Source organism: Chlorocebus sabaeus, chromosome 25 (assembly GCF_047675955.1).
Source record: "Chlorocebus sabaeus isolate Y175 chromosome 25, mChlSab1.0.hap1, whole genome shotgun sequence".
NCBI classification, from domain to species: domain Eukaryota; kingdom Metazoa; phylum Chordata; class Mammalia; order Primates; family Cercopithecidae; genus Chlorocebus; species Chlorocebus sabaeus.
The window spans coordinates 59507939-59534521 of record NC_132928.1 but is presented as its reverse complement, the minus strand read 5'-3'; the positions used below and the strand labels follow the sequence as shown (position 1 = coordinate 59534521).

The 26583-nt window shown below is 37.9% G+C and overlaps 1 protein-coding gene across 1 annotated transcript; it reads left to right on the top strand.

Moving 5' to 3' along the window:
* The first annotated feature begins 1679 nt into the window (after positions 1-1679).
* Positions 1680-23961, top strand: NTMT2 (N-terminal Xaa-Pro-Lys N-methyltransferase 2). Its single transcript, XM_007989547.3, has 4 exons — positions 1680-1979; positions 16218-16393; positions 21610-21859; positions 22600-23961. The coding sequence occupies exons 1-4, from the start codon at positions 1826-1828 to the stop codon at positions 22869-22871; spliced, it is 852 nt and encodes a 283-aa protein (XP_007987738.1). The 5' UTR covers positions 1680-1825; the 3' UTR covers positions 22872-23961.
* The last annotated feature ends 2622 nt before the right edge of the window (positions 23962-26583 follow it).

Below are 26583 nucleotides of genomic sequence, written 5' to 3'. Positions count from 1 at the left end.
AAGTCCAGCCTATACTCAAAGAAAGAGGATTACAGGAAGAGGTGAATACCAGGCAGAAAGAAGGTAGGTATTCTTATGGACTGCTGTGGACTAAAAATTGTTCCCTCACAATTTTTATGTTGAGATTCTGAGCCCTAATGTGTTGAGATTTGGAGATGGGGGCCTTTGGGAGATAATTAGGTCATAAGGGTGGAGTCCTTATGAAGGGGATTAGTGCCTTTATGAGAAAAGACATAAGAGCTTGATTTCACTCTCTGCCATGTGAACACACAATGAGAAGAGGGCAATCTGCAAACCAGACAGAGGGCCCTCACTAGAGAGGGGATCTGCCAGCACCTTGATCTTTGAATTTACAGTTTCCAGAACTGTGAGAAATAAATGTTTGTTGTTTAAGCCCCATAGTCCATGGTAGTATGTTAGAGCAGTCTGAACTAAGACAGGGGTCACATTAGAAGCTGCCTACCATAATGTGTGCCTTTGTGTATATTAGCATGGGTATATGTATGGGCAGGGTCTGTGGGTGCACATGGCATAGGGCCAATAGTGTATTGAGATCTTACACATTTTCCTGTTAGGAACATAAGGGGAGGAAAACAGTATTCATGGTCCCTGTAGGGAACAGATGGAATTCACAAATTGAGAATTTGAACTGGTTTAATAAAGGGACTATTTACAAATAGGTGGGTAAGTATAGGAAAATTATAAGGAATCGGGCTTGTCACCTGGTGCATCACTCCCCCTGGGCCTCAAGCAGTCAGGTGAAGGAGAAATAAACAGAATTAGGAGAGGATATTTGTATGAGAAGACCCCTGTCAGATGTATGACCTTTTGTTAAAGGATATGGTCAGCTCATGGCATTTCCACAGAGAAGGTGCCAAGGGAATAAATACCTTGACCTCACTTTCCTCCAGTCTCCTCCTGGCACTATCCATTGGCTAAAGCCAACTAGAAGCCAGAAGTCAAAGGAGTTCACTGATATAGGTCAGCCTCCTGGGGAACACACAGTAATGTGTGAAGAGTGGAGAGTGGATTTGGAGGGACAATCGAAAGATACCCAGGACAGAAAACAAATGTACTTAAGAGGAAAATCATATTCATAGTACGCAGAGAGGAAGAAACAGGCTTACATGAATAGCTGTTGTTTACAGCAAGCTAGATGGAAGAGTTTGCTGACAGAGAAAGATATTCAATATCAAAACAAGCTTTCAAATAATTGCATCTCTTGAAGATCCTTCAAAATAGGAAACACATACACATTTCTATGAACTTTTGTGGGAGAAATTGTACAGATGAAAGAAGCATGGGTGGCTAAGATGACTTTGAAGGGTCCTTGTAATTTGAGGATTCAATTTTCTAGAAGGAGTGATGCAAATCAGGTAACAAGATCTCCTGCAAAATATTCACAACTCTTTGAAATGGAAATTAGGCTATTCCAATTTAGAAATCAAATTAAGGCAAATATTCAGGGTGTTAGCAGGCTGTGCTCTTGCCTGTTTGAAGTAGCGGCTAAAGGAGAGAGGCGTACTTTTTCCTGGATGAAGCAGGATCTCTCTCAGCCAGTTTTCATCCTTACTTAGCACCTGCTGGTTTGGAGTGGTGTCACCCAAGCAATCAGACAGGGGGGATGTGCCAAAAGCCTGCCCTCCCCTCCCACTGTGTGCTGCCCCTCCTTCCTACACCCCATGACAGCCTGTCCTGATATAGATGGACAGGGGACTGGTTTAAAATGACAGTCTCAAGTTCGTTTAGAAAGAGAAGGCTAATTCAAAGAAACAGCAAGGCAAGCTTCCTTTCTCTGTAGGAATCATTATTATCCCCCTTCATCATGGCCCACCTGGGTGCCCATTTTGCCTTTAGATCCCGCTGGCAGAAGACCGACGATGAACTCTGTCGACATAGCATGTCTTTTATCCTTCACAAAGCCATTCGCAATGACTTCTTTCAGAGCTATCTCTACCTGCTGGAAAAAATTCCCCTGGGTAAGTGAGTCAGAGCTACTAGATAAGAAACAAGAAATGACTGAAGGGATTGCATGAGGTCATGGGGCTTCTAGAAGAGAATTTAAAACAAGGATACTTTTTAGATAAAAAAAAAAACTCCACAACCAATGTCATTGGGCTGTAATGTTTCAATGGAATTCTTTTATGGAGAATACAAAGATTAAGTGCCTAAAATAGAGTCAGGACTTTATTTTGGGATTTCCATGCACCCTCAGGCATTGTAATTTGCTTCTCTGGGGTGTTTGTTGCCTGAGTATCAGGCTTGTAGAAACTCAGACATGTTTAATATTTACAAAAAATTGTAATTGGGCAAATTTGATAATTCAAAGATGAGAGTATTAATGCATTAATACACTGAGTAAGAGTTAAAAAGAAAGACATAATAGATAAAAATGTGCTTGGGGTATGTATGTATGTTTATGCGTGTGTGCTTGTGTACACACTTATAATCTTCTCTGGTCTTCTTGAATCACAAGAATAGTCAGAGAGCCTTAAAAAAGCAGATTTTAGCTTAGTTTTTGAATATTAAGAAATCAGTAGTCTGTCTCCATTTTTGTTATTTCCTCTAGTTTTCAGAGACTTGGACAACAGAGCAATAAAAAGCTTATGTGGTTTGCCTACTCTACTTTTTTCAGCCTCTGTGAAAGTAGTTACTTAAGGGTACCCTAAACAGCACTGAAGAGGAAATAACTTACCATTAAAGAGTAAAGTACCCTCCTCCCTTTGATTTATATTTTCCCCCAGTGAAAGCAAGAAGGCTGTGTATCAGCCTAGTCTGTTTTCTTAAGGTCGTCTGAAAGCCCCATTGTGCACTTGAGGTGGTCAGGGTTTCCAGCTGTGGAAGCAGCTACATAATTCTTTGTATTGCATTCAAGCAACTGAATGTTAGCAGCCTGCCAAAACCTATTTATGAGGGATCTTTAATTCTAAACATACAAATACCTTCATTTCATATTTATATAACTTCTTTCTAAAACTTTTTATCATCTATGACTTTATTTGATTCTCATAGTCACACTATGGAATAGATGGGGTAGGTTATCATTATTTTTTTCTACCTACCTTCCCTCCTTCTTCCTTTCATTTTACTTTTTCAAAGGAGGGAAATAAAATTCAGAGATGGTGATATTTAATCTAGATAGAGTAATATCAAAGCAAAGACCAAAGTCCAGGGCTTTTTTTGGTTAGATCACACTGCCCATGAGTAATTCTTTTAGGACATATAATACATCTCATCTATATCCAAAAGGAAAAAATAATAGAGCAGTTTAAGTGGAAGGTGATGATGTTCTAGCCACTTCATATACTGCAGAGCATTGCTTTTCTGGAGACACTCTTCAGGCCATACCTCAATAAGAGTAGCTTTGTAGCCTTGGTTTTATTAGACTGGAGAAAGGTATCAATTACGACAGCTGAGAAGAGAGTCACTAACAGGCAGATGATCGCCAAACTTTACAAATATTTACTAGAGAGAAAAAGAAGTCACCTTTGAAAGCAGCTGAAGATGAATGAAAAAGTAGAATACAATAGTTTCTTCTGAAAAGCAGATGAAAATTAGCTTGGCACAAGTGGACAATAATTTATATTTGATCTCAATCCCTTTTATTGTCCAATAAAAATCATTGTGATTTTGTGTTTTTCTCCTTTGTAAATATGCTAATGGTTTACCAATTATTTTCAACCTTTTAAAAAAACATTATTATCAAAAGGCAAAGTTTTTGACAAAATATTCCATGGATGCCCAGTGTAAAATACAGGAAAAAGTGAAACTTTTCTGCGAAGGATTGGGGTCAAGACCCTTTCCTTGGTCTAGTCTCTTAGACTCAGACTTACCACTGTCTCTGGAGGCACTTTTTTTTTTTTTCTGGAGACGGAGTCTTGCTCTGTCGCCCAGGCTGGAATGCAGTGCTGCCATCTCAGCTCACTGAAAGCTCCGCCTCCTGGGTTCACGCCATTCTTCTGCCTCAGCCTCCCGAGTAGCTGGGACTACCGGCGACCGCTACCATGCCTGGCTAATTTTTCGTATTTTTAGTAGAGACAAGGTTTCACTGTGTTAGCTAGGATTGTCTCGATCTCCTGACCTCGTGATCTGCCCGTCCTGAGACTCTTCTATAATACCTGTGGGGTTCCATAAACACAGTTTGAAAACCATTAGTCTATTCCAAGCCAACATTGCCTTCATTTTACTTATTTGCAACTTTCCATAAATAGGCATTGCTTATTTTCTCTGACCCTGACGATTTGACCTGGACATTAGTTTCGACTGAGAGTCACAGAGCTAGCCTCATCCACAGTACCTCTTTGAAGATAGAAATCAAGGGCTACATTAGTCAGTATGGACTGGGATATGCTGCAATAACAAATTAACTCTGGAATCTTGATAGCTGAACACATAAAAAACATTGTTTTCTCTTGCTACATCATTTTCAACGTGCATTATTGGAGGTGGAGGGGAGGCTATATTCCACACAGGCAATCAGGGATCCAGGATGATAGAGGCTTTGCCAGCTGGAACATCACTAGTCACCAGGCAAGCAAATAGAGCAGCCAAAGTTTTGTCTACTAGCTCTTAAATACTTCAGCCCCAAAGGACGTCGATTACATCTGTTTAGAATTCATTGTCCAGAACTTCAAGAATGCTGGGCAATATGAAGGGAGCACATGTATATTTGTTCACTAGCAAATGTTCCTGCCACAGGGAAAAATATTTTATTTTGGAGATAAAAATACCAGACAATTCTTATTTCTGATCAATTCAGTCATATTTAATGTAAGAGACATTTATGGAATTTCATTATTGTCAAAGTACTATGCATTAGAAAGGATTCAAGTATTAATAAGACAGTTTCCACTCTTCTTCAGGATTTTATAATGTGACAATGGATGCAAACCTACAAATAACTGTGTTAATCCCTTTAAACTAAGGGTACAGGGAAATCAGGCTACCAGTTCTGTGAATACTCAGATTTTTTGCGGCTTTTTCCTCTAATGGGAGCTGAATGTTCAGAAAGGAATCTGCATGTAAGTCTTATCTGCCAGTGTGACTTTTATTCAATTAGAAAGTTTCCCTTAATCCTTGATTCACTCATTTAAACTTTGGTTTTTGTCCCAGGAGGTTGTAACTTATATTTATGGAATGCAATTGTGTGTATTAGTTCCCCTATGGGACTCTCATTCTCATGAGAGTGGAGACTTGCCTTTTTCTTCCTCTTCTGTATCTATTTAGCATTTACCATGGTTCCCGGCACATCAGAAAAACTTAAAAAATATTTGTTAAATGAATTAAATGACCTGTAACTAATAATTAACTGCGGATCAGCAAAGTTCTGAATTCAAATGTTTGCACTGCTACTACTAGAAAACTAACCTCTGCTAGTTACTAAAACCTCTGAGTATAATTTTTCTTAAAACTATAGCAGAGCTGATTGAAGGATTAAATGTTGGTATATATGTGAAATAGTCCTCCTCAGTAAATATTAGTTTCTTTATTTCCTTCCTCTGAGCCAGGCCTCTTTTAAAGTCACCATGTAGCTTTCTCTAGAACAGGCATTACCAAAGACAATAAACTTAATTCAAAATATGAGAGTTTTCAGGCTGCAGTGAGTATTAATTATGTTTTTCAGTTTGGAAATAAAACTTAGCCAGAAGAGATGCTTCCTCTCCAGCTCTGCTGAGGTGTTTTACAGTCAGCTTCCTCTACTCTTGATAATTTCAAGACTTCATAGAAATGAAAATAAAGCCCTTCTTTCAAAAAGGCTAGGGAACTTCTCCTGTAGGGTCTGCACAGAGAGTTTGTTGTTTGGGGTAATTATATGGAAAGAACGGTGGCTAACCAGACTCTTTGATTCCTTCTTTCCTTCCTTTCTCCTTCCAACTGCCTAGATTAGAAAGCCAGTCTCACTCCAGCACACTATGTGGTGACATTCAGTCATGGGGAAATTTGCTGAAACATCCCTGGCAAGCTTCAGAGATTCATGGAATAGCAAAGACATATGTACTAAAAATCTCCAATGGAAGGCTCAGCTATGCTGTTGAACATAACGGATCTTCAGGAAGAAGTGAGAACAAGCCTATCATTGTTCTCAATGTTTTGCATATAATTATCTCAGTTCATTTTCATAACATCTCTATTAGGTGTGCTGTTATTTTCGCCATATGATATTTGAGGAACTGATACCCAGACGAGTTAAGTAACTTGCCAAAGATCTTGTGGTGAGTGGAGTAGCAGGATTAGAACCCAGGTGATCTAACTCCATGATCTTTTTTAAACCACTGCATAATACAATGTAAATGAAAACTTAACTCATGGGGCAATATAAGTTTTACCATATTTTATGATTTAACAGGAATAGAGAACAAACAGCCTATGAAGAACATTGGCTTCCTGTTAAGATAATCAAGATAGGCAGGTCAGAGAGTAGGTTTAAATAATCTAGGTATACCAACCAAAGTTCTGTTAGAAGTTTGGTGTGAACAAGTTTTCCAAAAGTGTCTATTCATGAACAAATAGGAAACAGAACAGGAAAACAAGTCAGTGGAAATCTCCAATGTATATGCTCAAAGGGTTCCACTGGAGCTGCTGGGATAACATCTCCACGTTTAGTAACAATTATTGAGGAATAACTTAACACTCAATGATTCTTCTAGTGCTAGCCACATTTCTGAACATGTAGAAGTCAATGGACATTCATTAATTATATTACTGAGCAAAAGTCTGTTACTCCTAGACATTGTTAAAGGCTTAGCCCAACTTCATGTGTAGAAAAATGGTTCTGTGTGGTTTAACAGAAAGACCAGAAGCTTTGCATTTGAATAGGTACATGCCAGGACCTGGTTATGACATTTCTTTTCTATATGATATTAAGTTACCAAGTCTCTCAGATTCTCTTACTCATCTCTAAAATGATGATTATAATTCTAGTCTTATAGAATCATTGTGACAGTTAAAAGAGATAAAGTGAAGAGGTGACATGAAAGTACTCAGCATAATGCCTGGCATATAGGAGGTATCCTCTCTTGCATTGATCCCTTTTCAGAAGAATCAGTCTCTGAGGAGGAAATTAACTCTGGCTTTTAACTTTGATGGCAAAGACATAGATTGTTTGGCTACGCCTTTGCCATCAAAGTTAAAAGCTAGAGTTAATAACAACATCTCTTAAAAAGCACTTGGAACTTCCAGAATAAAACTCACCACACAGCTATTGGTATTTTAAAAATTTATTTCATTCCCTTGATAGGCATTGCTGCACAACTCAGCAATGTACAATGATACATTTTCAAATGTTTATCGCTACCTGTGCAATACAAATGCTGTAAGACCATTTTTCTCTTTCAAGCAATGAAGAAAATATAATTTTCCTTTGTATTTAGCGATATATTTTTAGGTACAGAGTATGAGAGGGATGATCTATAGGTTTTCTATTTAAATAGACATAGGTTCAAGTTCCAGATATATCACTCTCTAGCTACTTAACCTTGAGCAACTTAATCTCTTAATGCCTTGGTTTCTTCTTTTGTAGAATGGATATATAATGTTTATCTTACATATTCAGTTCGATATAAATGTTTTGCATATGTATTACATATAAACATGTTTGATCAATTATAGTTACTATTTTTTAATTATTTGAGTATGCCTAATTGGAAGGACAGGTATTTCATAAATGATACCAAAGGTATGACTTATGTGTGCTTATGTCAGTTAATCCCTATAACCATTCAGTTCTTTGTTGAACCCGTATATTATTCAAAGACAAAAAGCTAGCTTTTATTCAATGAACATTCAAAGAAGGCCCATCAAGAAGTTAGCATAACGTTAAGTGCTAGGGTAATAAAAAAATAAGATACAGCCTTATCCTGAAGAGTTTAGTGTAGAAGAGAGACCTACACAAATATATTTTTTTAAATGTGGTATTACAGTGATGGAGACCACTATAAAATTCTACAGAGGTGCAAAGGAAGCATGGGGACTGCTGAGTCAAATCTCATCATGAAAAATCTGTCTTTAGTATCTCCACTTGACTTCTGGACTTTTCAGATTTGACAGTAGGTGAGATAGAGTGTTCAAGAAAGAATAGTCAGGAAGACACTCAGCAAGTAGGCAGGGGATAGATCTCCTGCTGAATTTGAGAAAGTAGATTGTCTTTCCCCAATTTAGAAGTCAGGAAAACACTAAACTAGCCCTCAGTTGAAAAGAAAAAAGCCCCACACAACTTTCAGAATAGGCAGTGCCCTATTTTAGAGATAAGAAACACCAGATACCTAAAGTCTATAGGGAGCAAATAAAACCTAGAGGGTTCCTCTGGGCAATTCAGAGACTTGGTAACGACAGCTTTCTAGCATCCTGGCACATTTAAACCTTGGATTTCACCAGATACACTGATAAATCCCCTCCACCCCGACTGTTGGTGAAAAATAGAATGAGGAGGGTAACATTTGTTGAGTTTCTACTCTAAACCAAACACCATACTAGGTGTTTTCACATGCATTATCTCATTTAATAATCCCAACAAGTTGTATGATAGGTTTTGATATATTTGGGATATTTGTCTCACCCAAATCTCATGTTGAAATGGAATCCCCAATGTTGGAGGTGGGGCCAGGTAGGAGGTGTTTGGATCATGAGGATGAATCCCTCATGCCTTGGTGCTGTCCTTACAATAAGTGAGTGAGTTCTTGTGAGACCTGGTTGTTTAAAATTGTGTGGTACTTCACCCCACCTTTTACTCCCACTCTTGCCATGTGATGTGCTTGTTCCTGCTTCACTTTTAGCTGTGAGTAAAAGCTCTCTAAGGCCTCCCCAGAAGCTAAGCAGATGCCAGTGTCATGCTTCTTTTACAACCTGCAGAACTATTAGTCAATTAAACCTCTTTGTTTTATAAATTAAGCAGTCTCAGGTATTTCTTTATAGCAATGCAAGAATGGCCTAACATAGACAATTCGTACTGATGAGTAGAGCATTGCTCCTGAAATGCCTGACATGTGGAAGCTTCTGATACTTGAAAATGTGGAAGTGGCTTTGGAACTGGGTAATGGGAAGAGGTTGGAAGAATTTGGAGGGCTCAGAAGACAAGATGAGGAGGAAAATTTTGGAACTTCTTAGAGTTGTTAAATCACTCTGACCAAAATGCTGATAGTGATATGGACAGTGAGACTAGGTTGCTGAGATCTCAGATGGAAATAAGAAACTTATTGGGAAGTGGAGCAAAGGTCACCCTTTTTATGCTTTAGCAAAGAGCTAAGTTGCATTGTATCCATGTCCTAGGGATCTCTGGAAGATTGAACTTAAGAGTGATGACTTAGCATATCTGGTGGAATAAATTTCTAAACAGCAAAACATACAAGATGTGGCCTGACTGCTTCTAACAGCTTAACCAAGATTTGGAAGCAAGCAAATGACTTAAAGTTGGAAGTTATATTTAAAGGGGAAGCACAGCATAAAAGTTGAAAATTTGCAGCCTAGCCATGTGGAAAGAAAACTTTTTCAGAGTAAGAATTCAAACAGGTTGTGGAACAACCACTTGCTAGAGAGATTTGCATGACTAAAAGTGAGCCAGGTGTTAACAGTCAAGATGATGGGGAAAAGGTCTGGAAGGCATTTCAGAGATCTAAGAGACGGCCCCTCCCATCACCAGACCCAGTAGTACAGGAAAACTGGTTTCAGGGGCCCAGGCCCAGGGCCCTGCTACCCTTTGTAGCCTCAGGGCACTGTTCTCCATATCCCACTCCAGCTCCAGCTGTGGCTCAAAGGGGCCCAGGTACAGCACAGGCATCTGCCCTGAAGGGCAGAAGTTGTAAGCCTTGTTGGCTTCCACATGGTGTTAAGCCTGTGGGTGCACAGAGTGCAAGAGTGGTAGAGGCTGCCAAACCTCTAGATTTCAGAGGACGTATAGGCAGTCCTGGGCACCCAAGCAGAAGCCTGTTGCCTAGGTGGAGCCCCCACACCGAGATAACCTTTACTAGTGTGGAGGAGAAATGTGGGGTTAGAAGTCCCACACAGAGTCCCCACTGGGGGCACTGCCTACTGGAGCTATCAGAAGGGGGCCAACTGCCTCCAGACCTGAGAATGGCAGACCCACCTGCAGCTTACAACCTCAGTATGGTCCAGCCCAGGAGGGGAGCTGCCCAAGACCTTGGGAGCCCACACCTCATATCAGTGTGCCCAAAATGTGGGGCATGGACGGAAGGATTATTTTGGAGCTTTAAGATTTAATGACTGTCCTGCTGGCTTGGGTTCAAGCTTGTGAGGGACCTTTAACCCCTTTCCTTTGGCCTATTTCTTCCTTTTGGAATGGGAATGTTTTCCTAATACCTGTATCCCCATTGTATCATGGAAGTAAATAACTTGTTTTGATTTTATGGGGTTGTAGGTGGAGGAACTCATCTCCAGATGAGATTTGTGACTTGAGACTTGGGACTTTTGAGTTAATGCTGGAATGAGTTAAGACTTTGGGGGACTATTGAGAAGGGAATTTGAAATGTGAGAAGGACAAGAGATTTGGAGGTCCGGGGCAGAATAATATGGTTTAGATATTTGTCCCATCCAAATCTCATGTTAAAATCCCCAATGTTAGAAATGGGGCCTGGTGGGAGGTGTTCGGGTCATAGGGACAGGTCCCTCAAGGCTTGGTGCCGTCTCCTCTTTGTGAGTTCTTATGAGATCTGGTTGTTTAAAAGCATGTGACACTCCACCTCTCCTCTTGCTCCTGCTCTGCCATGTGACATGCCTGCTCTGGCTTCACTTTCTGCCATGGTAGAAACTCCCTAAGACCTCCTCAGAAGCTTAGCAGATGCCAGCGCCATGCTTCTTCTACAGTCTGCAGAACTATAAGTCAATTAAACACCTCTTTTCTTTATAAATTACTCAGTCTCAGGTGTTTCTTTAGAGTAACACAAGAACAGCTTAACACAGGTATCATTACCTCTTTATAGAGGAAGAAGCTGAGGCTAACATGAGTTATGTAACCTGTTCAAGGTCATAAAACTAATTTGCGTCAGAGTTGGCAAACAAATCCAGGGATGTCTTGCTCCAACTTTTTCCTTCCTCTCTTTTTCCTTTTCTTTCTTCCTTCCCTCCCTTCCCTCCTCTCTTCCTTCCTTTTTTCCTGTTTTACCATTACTTCTTTAATGGCTAAATTGAGAAGTACTCACCTGCAAATCTCTTTTACGGAAGGTCTTACCTTTCACAGGGGTATCTCCTAATTGGGCTTTTTTTTTTTTTTTCTGTTGCAAAGGTCTAACTTGATCAAATATTACCAGACTCAAATCATTTCAAAATTACTGTCTAAACCTAGCTTACAAATCTTCTGAAGAATTTTATATCATTTTTAAATTGACAAACAGGTCTAATAGCTGGAATGGAGAGGTATTTTAAAATAGCTATATTCAACCACTTAAAAAAAGAAGAAAGAAAAGAGGATACTTAGCACAGATAAGCACTTAGCTATCAACAAAATTTCCTGTTTGTCAGAAAGTCTTCATTTTATTGCCAACTTGGATAATATTGTCTTGACTTGTTGTCCCTATCTCTGATACTGGATCAATATTTCCTTTCATGTCTAGATTAAGATTTTGAGTGACTATTTTGTTTTTCTCCCAATTTTTATATTGAAAGACAGCAAAAGTCATCAAATGGCACATTGCCTCAAGGTAAACTTACTTCTTTGCATCTTAGAGTCAGAAGATGAGACCTTAAGCCACAAAATTCTTTTGCTACCTGCAAAAGATTTTCTCAAGGAGGCATTTGAAAATTGTGAGTTTTATCCAGATAATTCATGCCATGTGACATTTCTTTCCTGCTCATTTTTTGATAACCCAAATAAAAAGTATCCTTCATGGTTAAAGTCTTATGGAGTCTTCTTGCTGCTACTTGCAGGCATCTGCTGCATGCCCAAGGCATTTTTTGGTACTATTCTTTGGGCATGCAGCCATGTGACTTAACTCCTCCATGCTAGGGTGTAATCTCCATGAGAGAGATTGAGCTTTATGTTTATTTCCTGAATGTTGTATTGGGGCTTAATAACTGAATCATGAATGAATTGTCTTTCAATGCAAACTCTCCTGGATATTAACCTTTCCTAGAAATTTCATTTTTATTCTCCTTCAGAGTAAACAAACCCGTACTCTATTTTTCTTTTCACCACAAGTAAATAGTGGAAGCTCCTTGGGAATTCAACTCATAATGTAGGTCAAGAAATAAATACTACATTAAATAAAAAACAAACAGTGTCTAGTTTTTGTCTTGAACTACCCCAGGTTTCACAGAGACATTGTAATTCTTTAATTAGCCAGTATATATATTTGTATAGTAAAAAGTCATGTGCTGGTGACTGATTGACTTATCTGAGTCAATATGCACAATTGCAGAAGCTTTCAGGAGGGGAGAACCTGGGGCCGAACATGACACCTCATTTATCTTTTTTTTAGTGAAATGCTGCTGTCAATTAGGTGAAAATGAGAACTCAAGTTCATAACCATAAAAGCCCACCTATTGAGTCTGACGCCTGCTGAGATTGGCATTCACTTGTGGTCTAAATGTTGCTGGCATAATGGACCATTCCTATTTCTAGATTAAGGATTTTAATAGACTGCACAAACCAGTTGACTTAAGCAGGTGATGATGAGTGTGGCTGCTTTGCTGCTTTGGTTGGATCAAGAGAGCCCTGGGCTATGGCTTGCCAATGATCCCAGAGCAGCATCCAACCCTGGGCAGCCTCTGTGAGCTGTGAGTTCCTAGCCTGATTTTCTGAGACATCCAGAAGAATTTGGAACAGTCATATTATTGGTGATGCCTGATTTTTGTCATCCCTGTTGAATTTATAAGCACTTACTAAGTCACTTGCTGTGTACACAACACTTTACCAAGTGCTAGGGAAGGGAGATTGGTGTAGGTCCATGGTTCTCAATGTTTTCGAACATAAGGACCATTCTTTTAATGTTGTAGCTTCTCAATCAGTAGCTAATTTGTGTATAAAATAGCAAAAAAAAGCTTCTATGTATTTATTTAAACTTTTAAAAGATTTGAATTTTAAAATAACAATCTATGTATAATAGTTAATACGTATGGAGGATATAAATAATATTGTTGGCCTCCAGAAAATGATGTATTACATGGAAACTGATTCTTGTTCTTGTTATCCCTTTCAGCAAATTCATGGTGATTCAGGGTACAAACATTGGCTCCAGTGTCTCCAAGTTGGAAAATGCTGATGCAACTCCATAGATGGAACACAGTCATAGTAATATAAGTGGTATTTTTTGGATTTTTAACTTTTAGAATCAAAATTTGGAACTATGTAATTGTTCAATTCTGAACACCATCCAACATCTCAGTCCTGGGGTTATCTGAAGAAAAATGTTCTTAAAGTGAAATAGGTATTTTTCTCTTTGATTTCTTCTACCCAAATTTATGCCATATTTTGGCTTGCTTCATGCCCTGATCATAACATTTTTGAACCATTGTATATTTTTTTTGGAGCTTTCAATTATCTTTTATTTTTGGTGGTTTAGATTAAAAATAGGTCTTCCTTAGAATATTTCTAATATCTCCTTGCTTCTTGCCTACTCTGTTGCCTTGGATCTAGGTTATTTTACTTAAAGATATTATTTTTGAAGTCTATGTTTTGTCTTGTAATATAAACTGATTTCTTTCCAGATCTGATACATATCTGTCATTTTGGGATTCCTTTTCATTGGATTCCTGGTTAATTACATCATCTTTCATCATGCATCTTCTCTTGATTGTAACCCTCATTGGGCTGGAATATAGCTTCAAGAAACTTCTGAAGAATGAATCTATAGGAGGTAAATATTCTTTGACAATTTGACTGGGTATTAAGTTTAGTTTCCAAAAATTTGATCTCAGAATATTGGTGGCACTGTGCCATTGTTTTCTAGTGTTTCTGATGAGATCTTTGATATAAGCCTGATTCTAGTCTTTTGAACATAAGAGTTGCCAAATAAAATACATGATGCCAGCTAAGTTTAATTTTAACATAATCACCAAATAATTTTTAGTGTAAGTATTTACCCTGGAATGTGCAATATTTCAGGCATACTCAAACCAATAAATTATTCATTATTTGTCTGAAGTTCAAATCTGTGTGTTGTGTATTTTTTTTCCCCTAAATGTTGCAATCCTATTTGAAGGTCAGCCACTCTTCCTCCTCTAAATGACTTTTAGATCTTCTTACTACTCTTTCTGTTTTGAAATCTCTTAAAGATGTGCTTAAATGGGGCTTTAAAAAAAATCTATGCACCTCAGCACTTTGTTGGATCTTACAATCTCTTTCAGCACCAGGGAATTTTCTTCTATTACTTTCTTTAATAATTTTCTTCCCTTCATTTTATTAGTTTTCTGGAATTCTAATTAGCTTGATGTTGGGCCTTCTGAATTGCTTATATAAGTCTAGTCTTCTTATTTCTGTTTTGCATATCTATCTTTTTGTTTTATGTTCTGGAAATTTACCCAACTTTATATCTTAAAGTTTTTGCTTATCAAAACTTTAATTTCTAATAATTCTTTACTGCTCTTTTAATTATAATTTTCTTGGAATCTTATCTTTAATTTATGGATGTGCTTATTCTCATATGTCTTCAAAGATATATGAGTTTTTTGTTTTGTTTTGTTTTAAATTCTCATCCATTTCCTGAATTATTTTTGTTTTCTTTGAGGACAATTCTGACTATTTATCTCACTCTTTGTTTTTCAGGCTGCTACTTTACTCTCATGTGTTTGGAGATCATTTATCCACATTTAAGAATAAAAAACAAGGTAAATAATTCTAGGCAATGGATAAGGTTTCCTTTGTTTTGTACTTGTCCCCTAAATAGACAAGAAGCCCTACATGTGCAGGTAGATTTTACCAGACTCTGATGAATGGGTGTAAGTGACAGCACTTGGAGTCTTCTACATGTGAAAATGAGTAGTATTCTAACATTTTAATGCTAACTGGTCTAGCTCTTCCTAGGCAATTGATCTACTTATTCTTTTAAAAGACAACAGACACATTTTCCCTTTCTAGGATTACAGCTGTGCTTTCTGCTGCTTTTAGGATGGTGCACTTGTCCTCTTACCTGTTTGTTCTCTAGACAGAGTTTTGATTTATGCTGTTTTTTTGTTTGTTTGTTTCGTTTTTGTTTTTTTTGACTTCCATTCTCATTCTTACACTTGCCTTCCTGTTGATTGTAAGTCCAGAATGTAATTTCCTCTTGCAAATATTTTGGCCTGCAAATTCTTTTGCTTTGTTCCATCTGCTTTTTATTGTCCAGAAATTTATTGTAATCATGAATCCATCAGTGATACCCTCTCATTTTCCTCACTATTATGGGTTTAGTGTTTTAAGATAGTTCTCAGGGAATACTGGGAGGGAGAGAAGACAAATGCATGTACTCGGCCTACAATCTTGAACCAGAAGTTCCATCCTTTAATCTACTGTCTATCATTTTAGTATGAATGTCTTATGATGAAAATATTTTATATCTGCATGGGTGAATTTTGGTTTGCAAAATACACTTATGTGTAGTCTCATTTATTCCTCAGAAGTTGGAACACATATTTTTCTTACACATTTTTGAAAATAATACAATGACAAAGTATATGTGAATGTGCCTGGCACACTACCTAGGACAGAATGGCTGCACAATAAATATTATGTCTCTTTTATTGTTTTGTTTTCACAATGTAGAGTTCAGGCACATTTCTGTAATATTGGTATGAAGACATATTTGGATATGTATTGTTTGAAAAAGATAAAACAGTTACCCCTACCTTACGATTAGAAGTAAAGTAATTTTTTCATTAAACTTTATTATAAGCTTAATGAGAAAATTCTCAGAAAACATTTGGAACTCAGGGATAAAACTCACCACAAAACTGATGACATTCTTTACATTATTGTAGCTAACACTGTTAAAAATTTTAATACGCTGATATAGCTATGGGTTTATTCAACTATAGAGTTATTAAGTCATGAAAATGCCACATGATTGTAATCCATAGATGCGATCTCTGAAGCTCAGAGGAGTTAAGACGTTTTCCCAGCATTACATAGCATGTAAGTCACGGAGTCTAAACTCAAACCCAAATCTTTTGACTTCAAACTAGTGCTCTTTTCTCCACAGCACAGATTCACAGGCTTTTAAAAGGAAATGCAACGCATAAAGCTGAGCTTTTTTTCTTATAAATATTAATAACTATTTATAATGTTTCATTTGCAGTGAAATTGTACGCTTTAACGAGCCAAGTCATCAATGGCGAGATGCAGTTCTATGCCAGAGCAAAACTTTTCTACCAGGAAGTACCAGCCACAGAAGAGGGTATGATGGGAAATTTCATTGAACTGTCCGGTCCAGACATCCAGGCCTCTCGGAAATTTCTTAGGAAATTTATTGGGGTGAGTTATTCAACTGCAGCTTGATGAGAAGGCAAAGTCATTGCAAACACTGAGCTCGCATGCCTCTGTGTTGTTACTTAAGTCACGACTAAGCCATATGACCCAGCCAAGAGTTCTGCCTGCAAGCCTGTTTTAAGATGTTCAGAAAGGATGAACCATTTATGATATGATAAATATAGTAACACTGGTTTATCCCACTTGGCATTTCACTCTCCTATCGCCAACTAATCTTACATGCTCCAGAGGAAGGTGAATTAGCAGTGTTGATATAAAATTTGGGAATGAAGAAGACATCTCGTTTAGAGTCTCATAAACATTTCATACCCAAATGATTGATGAGAGATCATGTCCTTTGGGATCTTGGGTTGACTTATTGACTCCCTGTAATAAAAATGAGATGTTGGAAGGAAATACATGATTATGTTCAGTTTAAAAACAATGAAAGTAGAATCCTTTTATACTATTTTATACATAGTTTTGATTTTACCTTGAAAGAATGTTATCCTTTTGTAGTCCTGCATTGAGTCAACCCCTGCTTCCTTACTGTCATGTCATATGAATACAGACAGTATATTGTAGGGGTCAAAATTTTGGGCTTTAAGGCTATTGTGGTTCTTCTGCTTAATGTATAAGCAACTTTGAGCTTGTTACTTAAATGTACCAAGTGTCAGTTTTCTCTCTTGCGACTAGGGCATGACAATAGAAGCTACTTCACAGGATAATGTGGAGATCAAATGAAATAATACATGTCAGGTACCTGCTTTAGTGCACAAAATTAGTACCCAATCAAGCTAATTTATTACTATTACTACTAATAACAGGCTTTCATATAATGTATTCATTCTATTTTAAGGAACTTCATTTAGTTGCTAGAAAAGACTTAACCCCCAAGAAAAGCTGGGTGTGGTGGCTCACACCTGTAATCCTAGCACTTTGTGAGGCCAAGGTGGGTGAATCACGAGGTCAGAGTTCGAGACCAGCCTGGCCAATATGGTGAAACCCCGTCTCTACTAAAAATACAAAAATTAGCCGGGCGTGGCATTGCACGCCTGTAGTCCCAACTATTCGGGAGGCTGAGGCAGAAGAATCGCTTGAACCCAGGAGGCGGAGGTTGCAGTGAGCTGAGATCGTGCCACTGCATTCTAGCATGGGTGGCAGAGCAAGACTCCATCTCAAACAAACAAACAAACTAACAAAACAAAACAAAACAACAGCAGAAAAGACTTAACCCCCAAGATAAAGCTGCTGTTAGTTCTATCAAAGATGCAAAGTTCTAATTGGTAACAGGTTTTGTTCCAACACATTACAAAGTCATTGGTTTGAGATTTGGTGCCCATTTTATTCTGATAAAGGAAATATAAACATTAGGCCATCAACCAATTTAGTAGCAAAACATTAATATCTCTAGTGTTGAGGTGAGGTTCACTTCAAATCCAATCTCCCTGGAGCACCCAGTGTGTGAGTCCAGAGCCTGACAGTGGATAAAAATGTGATCAGGATGATGTATTTACTGGGGCTAAAGTGTCTGGACATTAGCTTCAGCCATAAAAGACTAGAGAGTCTAGGGATGAAGACCGTGGATATTTACAGGTTAGGTTAACTTGGAGTATTTCTAAATCAGTGCTGCTGACTGGCTTCACTGAATGCTGGTTCTGAGAGAGTCAATCTGCTAAGCACTTTAGAAGCGTTGTCTCATTTACTCCTCATGCGAATTCTTGGAGTAAGTGCTATTATTAGTTCTGTTTTTATAGTTGTGGAAACTGAGGCTTGAAGAGGTTAAATAAGTTGTCAAGATTACACAGCTGGTAAGAGACAGAATGGGGAATGAAGCCCAGCCAGGTCTGCCTGACACCAAACTCCCTGCCGTTAACCATGACATATTTTTTCCATTTGTCTCATGAAACTGAAAAATCCCTGCTTTATTTATTTATATATTTACTTTTTTGGTGGACCATAGACCTCGACTCTCCTCTGGCCTGGCTGAAAGCAATCCCTCCTGCTTTCCTCGTGGTGAGGCCGACTTTGATCCCAAAGCATTTCAGAAGCTTAGTTAGTAATCCAGCTGTCTTGTCACTCCGTGTGGAATGCCAAGCTACCACAGGGATGCTGGTCAGACAGAGCCCATAAGCACGCCCACAGACCTGGGAAAGGAAACAGCCTTGTGCTAGCATATTTATGTTGGAAAAGAGGCAGCCTGCTCCTTTGAAACAAATATAAGGAGTCCTTTTTAGTAGACAAGGCTCATTGTAAAACTGTGACTTCTAAGTACAAACACAGTCCTTTTTAAGGACTGATATTTTGGTACTTTGACCTTCGTACTCTAATCTACTAGATTAGTATTCAGGTCAAGATACAAAGAGTTAGGGAATACGAGTATCTGACATGACTTATTCTTGCATCAACTGCAAAAAGAAGATTGTTTAAAGTTTTGCTTTCCTTTCAGCACTTAATGACATGAGACAGTGGGAAAAGGTGTTTAAACTAGTTGCAAATGTATTTACTTTAGCAAATAAACAAATGATACCAAGATGATGTCAATGCCATAGTTGATAACTTTCCTGTTTTAGCTTTCTAGTGGGCAAAAGTAGTAATTCATAAAAAGTCATCAGTATTTATTTGATAGTATTTATTTTTTGACATTTCTCAGAGATTGGATAGCTAAAAAATCTGGGCCTACTAACTTGTTATATTTTATAGTTTTTATACAGTGACATGAGGCCCTTTCATTTTAGTTTTTTAGCTCCACTGGATAAACCTAAAATAATGTTCTTTAAAACAAAATACATAGGCAGAATCAAAACTAAACTGAAATTCCTAATAATGTTTTACTAGTTTATATGGATTCATAAATATAAACATGGCATAATAAATGAAAATGAAAATAATGAAATGGGATCACGTCTGTAATCCCATCACTTTGGGAGGCCGAGGTGGGTGGATCACCTGAGGCCAGGAGTTCCAGACCAGCCTGGCCAACATGGTAAAACCCCATTTCTGCTAAAAATACAAAGATTAGTGGGGTGTAATAGCTAGCGCACACCTGTAATCTGAGCTACTCGGGATACTGAGGCAGAAGAATCACTTGAACCCGGGAGGTGGAGGTTGCAGTGAGCTGAGATCCCGCCACTGCACTCCAGGCTGGGTGACAGAGTGAGAATCCATCTCAAAAAAAAAAAAAAAAAAAAACAAAAAAAAAAAAAAAACAGACTGTCTTGTTTTGAAATCATACATTGCATGTAGTTCTAGTCATATGCATTCAAGGGCATCAGATTTCAATACAATCACAGTTTCGGGCAGCCATGGTGTCCAATAAAGTTCAGGGTGCTTTGTTGTTTCAGGATTCTACTTCTAAAACTGCTTTCTACACTAATGAGAGCAACATGACCAATAGAGGCTTTTAAGGCCAAGTAATAATAAGAAAAATTTGAAATGAGAATCTCTTATTGAGTACACACATGTTTAGTAAAGTCACTTCTAATAATGACATAATTTCTCCATCTACTGCCCATCTTTTTGTTATGAATTTACTTAGAAGATGCTTCTTTCACAGCATTCATACTTAGGCCTTTTTCTGAATTAGCTTAGTCTAAATTATATTTGAATGTGACATGTGGCACAGTATAAATAAAAATGGCAAACATATAGCAGTATAATACCACTTCCCCTTCTCATGCTTGAGGCAGACATCACTAATCTATCATAGATCTCTTTTCTACTGTCTAAATGAAGCCTTGTAATTCTTTGTAACATAGCATTAGACAGATATTACCAAGAGAATCAGAGTTATCACTTGAGGTGACATCTCTAATGTAGAACTGGCTTTGGATTCAGACAGTTCCTGTTCTAATTCTAATTCTGACATTAGTTATGAAATATTAGAAATTGGAATTTTCTCATGTCCAAAATGAGGATAATAATCTATATTGTGGAGTTTTCTTATTATAATTATTATAGCTAAGAGCTTGCTATGTATAAATAATAATTGTGGCTATTATCCATTTTGAAAGAAGTTACAGTTCCTTCACTTTTTGTTCTTCATTGTACTTTTCTAGCATAACGAAGGCCATTTGGGTGGACTAGAAAGCTGGTTTTCTGATGTTTCCCTCTGTTTGTATTTCACCTTTGATCCTTAGCCAATTTTTTTTTATTCTTAGTTCCTGAGAAATCAAGAGTAGGCTTTTCCCTTAAGATCTTGATTGGCAACTTCAAGTATCTTGTTACTGTAATTTCTAGCACAAAACTGCTTCAGCAGCCATCCCAATTATGACTAAATAATTTAGACCAGCTGAATCTTCATAAATCAGAAACATTTTTTAAGTTTTATGGAAGCAAGTTTGAGAAAGTTTGTATTGGCTGATTTCTCCCTACCTCCACCATCTTCCCATCCCCTCACTCCCAGCTAAATTAATGCACAGACGTATTTAAAAAAAACTGTTTTTATAATTTTTATGCCAAATAAATCATGTAGTTTCTGGTACCAAAAAAACCCAGAAAACAACGTTTAGCATTAAAAGACACAAGGAAACTTTGCCGAAACTATCTTTTATCCATGTGAACTTACTGTGTGTCATCAGGGCTGTATTTGAAATAAAATCCTGGCCAGGAATGGAAAAGGTAGCATTGTTCAGCTCAGGTTCCCAAACTTACCATCCACCCAAGAGGAGTAGATAATTCAGAGCCTTCAAAATTTGCCTAGAAAAGATAAAATTCAACTATTCCAAACTGAAATGTTTCCATTGAATGAGTCTTTAATTTTAAAACTCGGAAAGGTTCTCACTGTTTGGTTCTTTTTTGCTTACACGGTAATAATCTATAGGGTAGAACCATTTACCTGTGGATTTGTCTCAAATTTAGTCGTTAACGTTTAATCTTCATACGGCTAGTAATGGCTCATTTTTTTTGGAGAAAATTACCAAGTGTGTAAACCTAAGATACCATTTTTTAAAAAATCTCATTTATAATTCTTTATTTGGATAAAGAAAGCAGGACTAGAAATATTTAGATATTTTTTGAAAAGATAATTGAATGTATATCTTGATTGTGGTGGTAGGTGCATGGCTATATACATTTGTCCAAAATCATCAAATTGTACACAAGAAATGGTACATTTTATTGCATAAAATTTACCTAATAAAGTTGATTTAAAGAGGTAAGTAGGGTGTGCAATTTTCAAGGATGGGTCTCTGTACTTGAAATACCAAGGTGCCTTTCTGCAGGGGCCTGGGAGAGCTGGAACAGACTGTGCCTTGGACTGCGGTTCCGGGATAGGAAGGGTCAGCAAACACGTCTTATTGCCTGTTTTCAACAGTGTGGAGCTGGTGGATATGATGGAATCCTTTCTCCTTGAAGCCCAGAACTACCTGCAGGTCAAAGGTGACAAAGTAGAAAGCTACCACTGCTACAGCCTGCAGGAATTCACACCCCCGTTCAGGAGATATGATGTCATCTGGATTCAGTGGGTCTCTGGTTAGTCCTGCATGACTTTGCCTCTGCTATTCTCCCCTTTTCAGCCAGAGAAGACGGTGCTTGGGGCTAATGAGGGCACCAGGGAAGAGTTAGCTGTAGTACTTCGAGCAGTTAGCTCCCTTAGGTGTCATGTGAACTCCCACAAAACTCTGATCTTCCAGATTTCTCCCTTGACATTTTCTGTACAATAAATTTACATTTCTTTGAGGATTTACGTTGGTTCTTGAACCAACCTAAATGGAGCAAGTGCCTTTGGACCAACCTAAATCCTCGAAGAAATCTAAATACTTGAAAAATTTTCAAAAGTGCAGTAAAAAAGATTAATCCCCATTTATTGGCAGAACTAGACATTCTTAGATTTAAATCCCCAGGAAATGAGACAGCAGTGAATTCGATTTTGGGGTGTGTGTGTGTGTGACACAAAGATATAGTAATAGAGGGGTTCTTCAGGGGACAGGGAGGGACTCGTGGGGGTAGACAATAATTTATCTCATGCCTATGAGGTTGACAGGCTAGGTAGGATAATATATTTTACAGACAGGGGACAGAGTCTTCTCTAAGAGGATATGTGTCCCCTTATCTAAATTTTCAAAGCCTCCTGTAACTAAACGAGGCTATTAAATAATTCATGAATGAGTGAACAAATGGTCTCCTGATTCCCAGCCGTGTTCTTCCCTACTCACCTTCCATCCTCCCTACCATATCATCCTGTTCCCCCATCCACTTGGTCCCCCTTGTAGGGCACCTGACTGATAAGGACCTTCTTGCATTTCTTTCCCGGTGCCGAGATGGCCTGAAAGAAAATGGCGTCATCATATTGAAGGACAATGTGGCCCGGGAGGGCTGTATCCTCGATCTCTCTGACAGCAGTGTGACTCGGGACATGGACATCCTCCGGAGCCTCATAAGGAAGAGTGGGCTGGTGGTGCTGGGCCAGGAGAAGCAGGACTGCTTCCCAGAGCAATGCATCCCCGTGTGGATGTTCGCACTGCACAGCGACAGACACTCCTGAAAAAGCAGTGGGAATGAACGCCTGGACTGGGCAGTGGTGCTTTGGGACGGGGCTGCTATCCTTCCAGATGCCCCTTGTAATGTAGATAGGGAAGGTTAGAAAAGCGATACAATGTATGTCTGGAAATAATTTATGATATAATATGTACCTGTTTTCAGTGGTTATACAATGCACACACTCTGATGAGACGTGCACAAATTCTGTGGATTTTCTGGAAAAAAAAAAAAGTGAAATATCAGGAAACGTGCTTTAAATCTGTTTGTATGTGTCTAAACTATACAAGCGTGCATGAAAACAGAAGGCATAAAGGACAGCTGGCCTGCATCAATATTCGTAAAAATTGTCTTTAACAACATCCTTGGCAAAAATGGTGTTTTTTATTTTTTTCATCACAAGATGAAATGAGCATTCTGTGGGTCAAGGAAAACAAATAATTTAGCTTTGGGGGTTGTTCAAATAAAGCATTTGTTTACTCAAACACACACAAAAAAGGAAAAGAAACAATGCCCACATATTCCAAACTATCTTGTTTCCTGATAATTACTATTATAGAGTATTCTGGTGGGGGCAGGGGTGGGAGAAAATCCAGACTCCTTTCCCCACCTTCATGTCAGTTACATTATACTTTCTTCCTCTTTGGTACTACTACTTCTCTTGAACAAACATCTCCCTCTAATTAAGAAGACACTAGTCAAAATAATCTTGTGAACACAAATCCATTATTTAATTTTGTCTTTAGCCTTTCTCTTGGCAGAAAAGGTATTTGGTTTCACTTTCTATTTTGGGTCAGTTTTACTACCCAGTGATGTAATATGGATGTAATTTGATAACAGAGGTCTGCATTACAGTGATGCAGGAGAAAATGTTGTGCCCTGAAATTTCAGCCTTTAACATATAAGTAAATGTCATTGATAATCTAATTTTAGTCTTTGGTTTTCAACATTGCTTGGTTCATTGCAGCTGCTCCTGGGGTCTTGATTGATAATGAATATATATTGGAAAGAGATGCAGCAAAACAAATGGACAAGGAAATGATAAACCTGAAAACTGAACTAGCTGGACATTGGTTTAATTGAAATCTAAAATTATTCAAAAAATGTAATTCAATTTTTATTAGCAGAATGCTAAATATAACTGCTGTTGTTTTTAAAACACTTTAACATCTTCACATGGAAGCACATTTGTGCTTGATATGTATTGAGTCTTCATGCAATGAAAATAATCAATTTAAGTAAAGAAGATAGACTACATGGATATGCTATCATCATAAAATAGTATTTTCAGGTCACAGCTGTAATTTAAGAGGAAAACAATTATGATAAAATATTTGATACTTTGTTGTAGCTTTACCCTGGTAGTTTCATTTACTGTGCTGGAAAATTATTTCACCTATTCTGCTCTTGGCATCTTACAGCTGTTGTATGTTACTTGCTATGCTCTAGGGTAGCATGCCACTGATTCCATGACAAGCAAGCCAGGGACCAGAACTAAATCGAATGGTAAACCATTACCAAACAGCCTAAGTGCAGCAAAACAATGGTACTCATGTTTTAGGCCTCTGTAATTCTTAGAGCACATTAACAGAATCTTCTTTTTTAGGCTCATCCTGGGAATTTTCTATTTCTTTCACCAGTATCCTTAATTCTCTTAACCCTTGACTTTCTGCTTTGCCAATATTCACAAGCTGATTGACACAGTTGTCAATATTCTCTGCTATGGGTTTCTGAGCTTATGGAAGGAATGACATAATTTTCCTGCCGATACTGATACCTATTTTCAACTCAGTTGGGTCATTAAGGTTGATCATCATTCCCTTTTCTCATCCTAAATCACATATTATTCTCCTTAGAAATTTTTCAGATTTTTTTTGCTCTATCCAATTTCCCAATTCCGTATCTATGCTAAACTTAATTGAGAAAGTAGACATTGGGAGTAAACAGTATCAACACCCCTTCTCCCCTGACCTGGCTTTATATTGTTAATAACGGGTACAAAGTACAGGGTGGCTTGAGAGAAATTGGAGCCAGATCATGTACACTATAGGTCATGTTAAGGCTTGGACATGTTATTCAAAGAACAAGTGGAAGTTCTTGAAGGATGCAAGTAAAGGACTGATTTTTCTGCTTTTGGTCGTAGAGTCATAGAAACTGTGGAAAGAAGACATTTAGCATGAGACCTACTCCAGTCCTCTGCAATCTAATTGAGTAAGTGAAACACACTGCTCAAGTTTATCAACACATCTGAAAACTAGGATACAAATGACAACCTATATTATTTCCCAAATACTGGTCCATAGTCCAGCTGCCTCAGAATCACTTGAGGGAGACTTATAAACAGAGATTCTCAAACTTGATCCCCATGATATATTGTTTTGTTAAGTTGGTCACTGATTCTGATCACTAGTTTTGTTTGAGGACATTGATGGGAAAGAGGTGTGGAGCTGAGCTCCTCAGAACCACAGAAAGGTAAGGCAAAGGAAGCAAAAGTATGGACCAGGTTCAAGGGAAATCATTGGATGATGAAATCCATTGTCCGCATTGATGCCAGTCTTTCTAAAATATGAATCTGATCATGCCATATATAAACTTCCTTTTCCAAAAGTTTTAAGTTTGGGGGTACATGTGAAGGTTGGTTACATAGGTAAACACGTCACAGGGGTTTGTTGTACATGTTGTTTCATCACTCAGGTATTAGGCCCAGTACCCAACAGTTACTTTTTCTGCTCCTCTCCCTCTTCCACCCTCACTGCTCAAGTAGACCCCAGTGACTGTTGTTTCCTTGTGTTGATAAATTTTTATCATTTAGCTCCCACTTATAAGTGAGAACATGTAGTATTTGGTTTTCTGTTCCTGAATTAGTTTGGTAAGGATAATAGCCTCCAGCTCCATCCATGTTCCTGGAAAAGACATTATTTCATTCTTTTTTTCTGGCTGCATAGTATTCCATGGTGTGTATGTACCACATTTTCTTTATCCAATCTGTCATTGATGGGCATTTATGTTGATTCCATGTCTTTGCTATTGTGAATAGTGCTGCAATGAACATTTGCATGCATGTTTCTTTATGGTACAGTGATTTATATTTCTCTGGGTAAGTACCCAGTAATGGGATTGCTGAGGGGTGGAATGGTAATTCTGCTTTTAGCTCTTTGAGGAATCACCATACTGCTTTCCACAATGGTTGAATTAATTTACACTCCCATTAACAGTATATAAATGTTACTTTTTCTTTGCAACCTCGCCAGCATCTGTTATTTTTTGACTTTTAAATAATGCCATTCTGACTGGTGTGAGATGGTATCTCATTGTGGTTTCCATTTGCATTTCTCTAATAATCAGTGATATCGAGCTTTTTTTTCATGTGGTTCTTGGCCACATGTCTTCTTTTGAGAAGTGTCTGTTCATATCCTTTTGCCCATTTTTTAATGGGGTTGTTTTTCTCTGGCAAATTTAAGTTCCTTACAGATGCCAGATATCAGATGTTTGTCTGGTGTATTGTTTGTAAGTATTTTCTCCCATTCCATAGGTTGTCTGTTTACTCTGTTGATAGTTTCTTTTGCTGTGCAGAAGCTCTTAAGTTTAATTAGATCCCACTTGTCAATTTTTGCTTTTGTTGTGATTGCTTTTGGTGTGCTTTTCATGAAATCTTTGCTTGTGTCTGTGTCCAGAATGGTATTCCCTCGGTTGTCTTCCAGGGTTTTTATAGTTTTGGG

What these genes read in the sequence shown, in the direction of transcription:
- NTMT2 (XM_007989547.3), top strand. Translation starts at nt 1,826, where the DNA reads ATGGCCCACCTGGGTGCCCATTTTGCCTTTAGATCCCGCTGGCAGAAG. An exon ending in GCTGGAAAAAATTCCCCTGG is followed by an intron (nt 1,980 to 16,217) that starts GTAAGTGAGTCA and finishes TTTCATTTGCAG; the next exon opens with TGAAATTGTACGCTTTAACG. An exon ending in CTGGATTCAGTGGGTCTCTG is followed by an intron (nt 21,860 to 22,599) that starts GTTAGTCCTGCA and finishes TCCCCCTTGTAG; the next exon opens with GGCACCTGACTGATAAGGAC.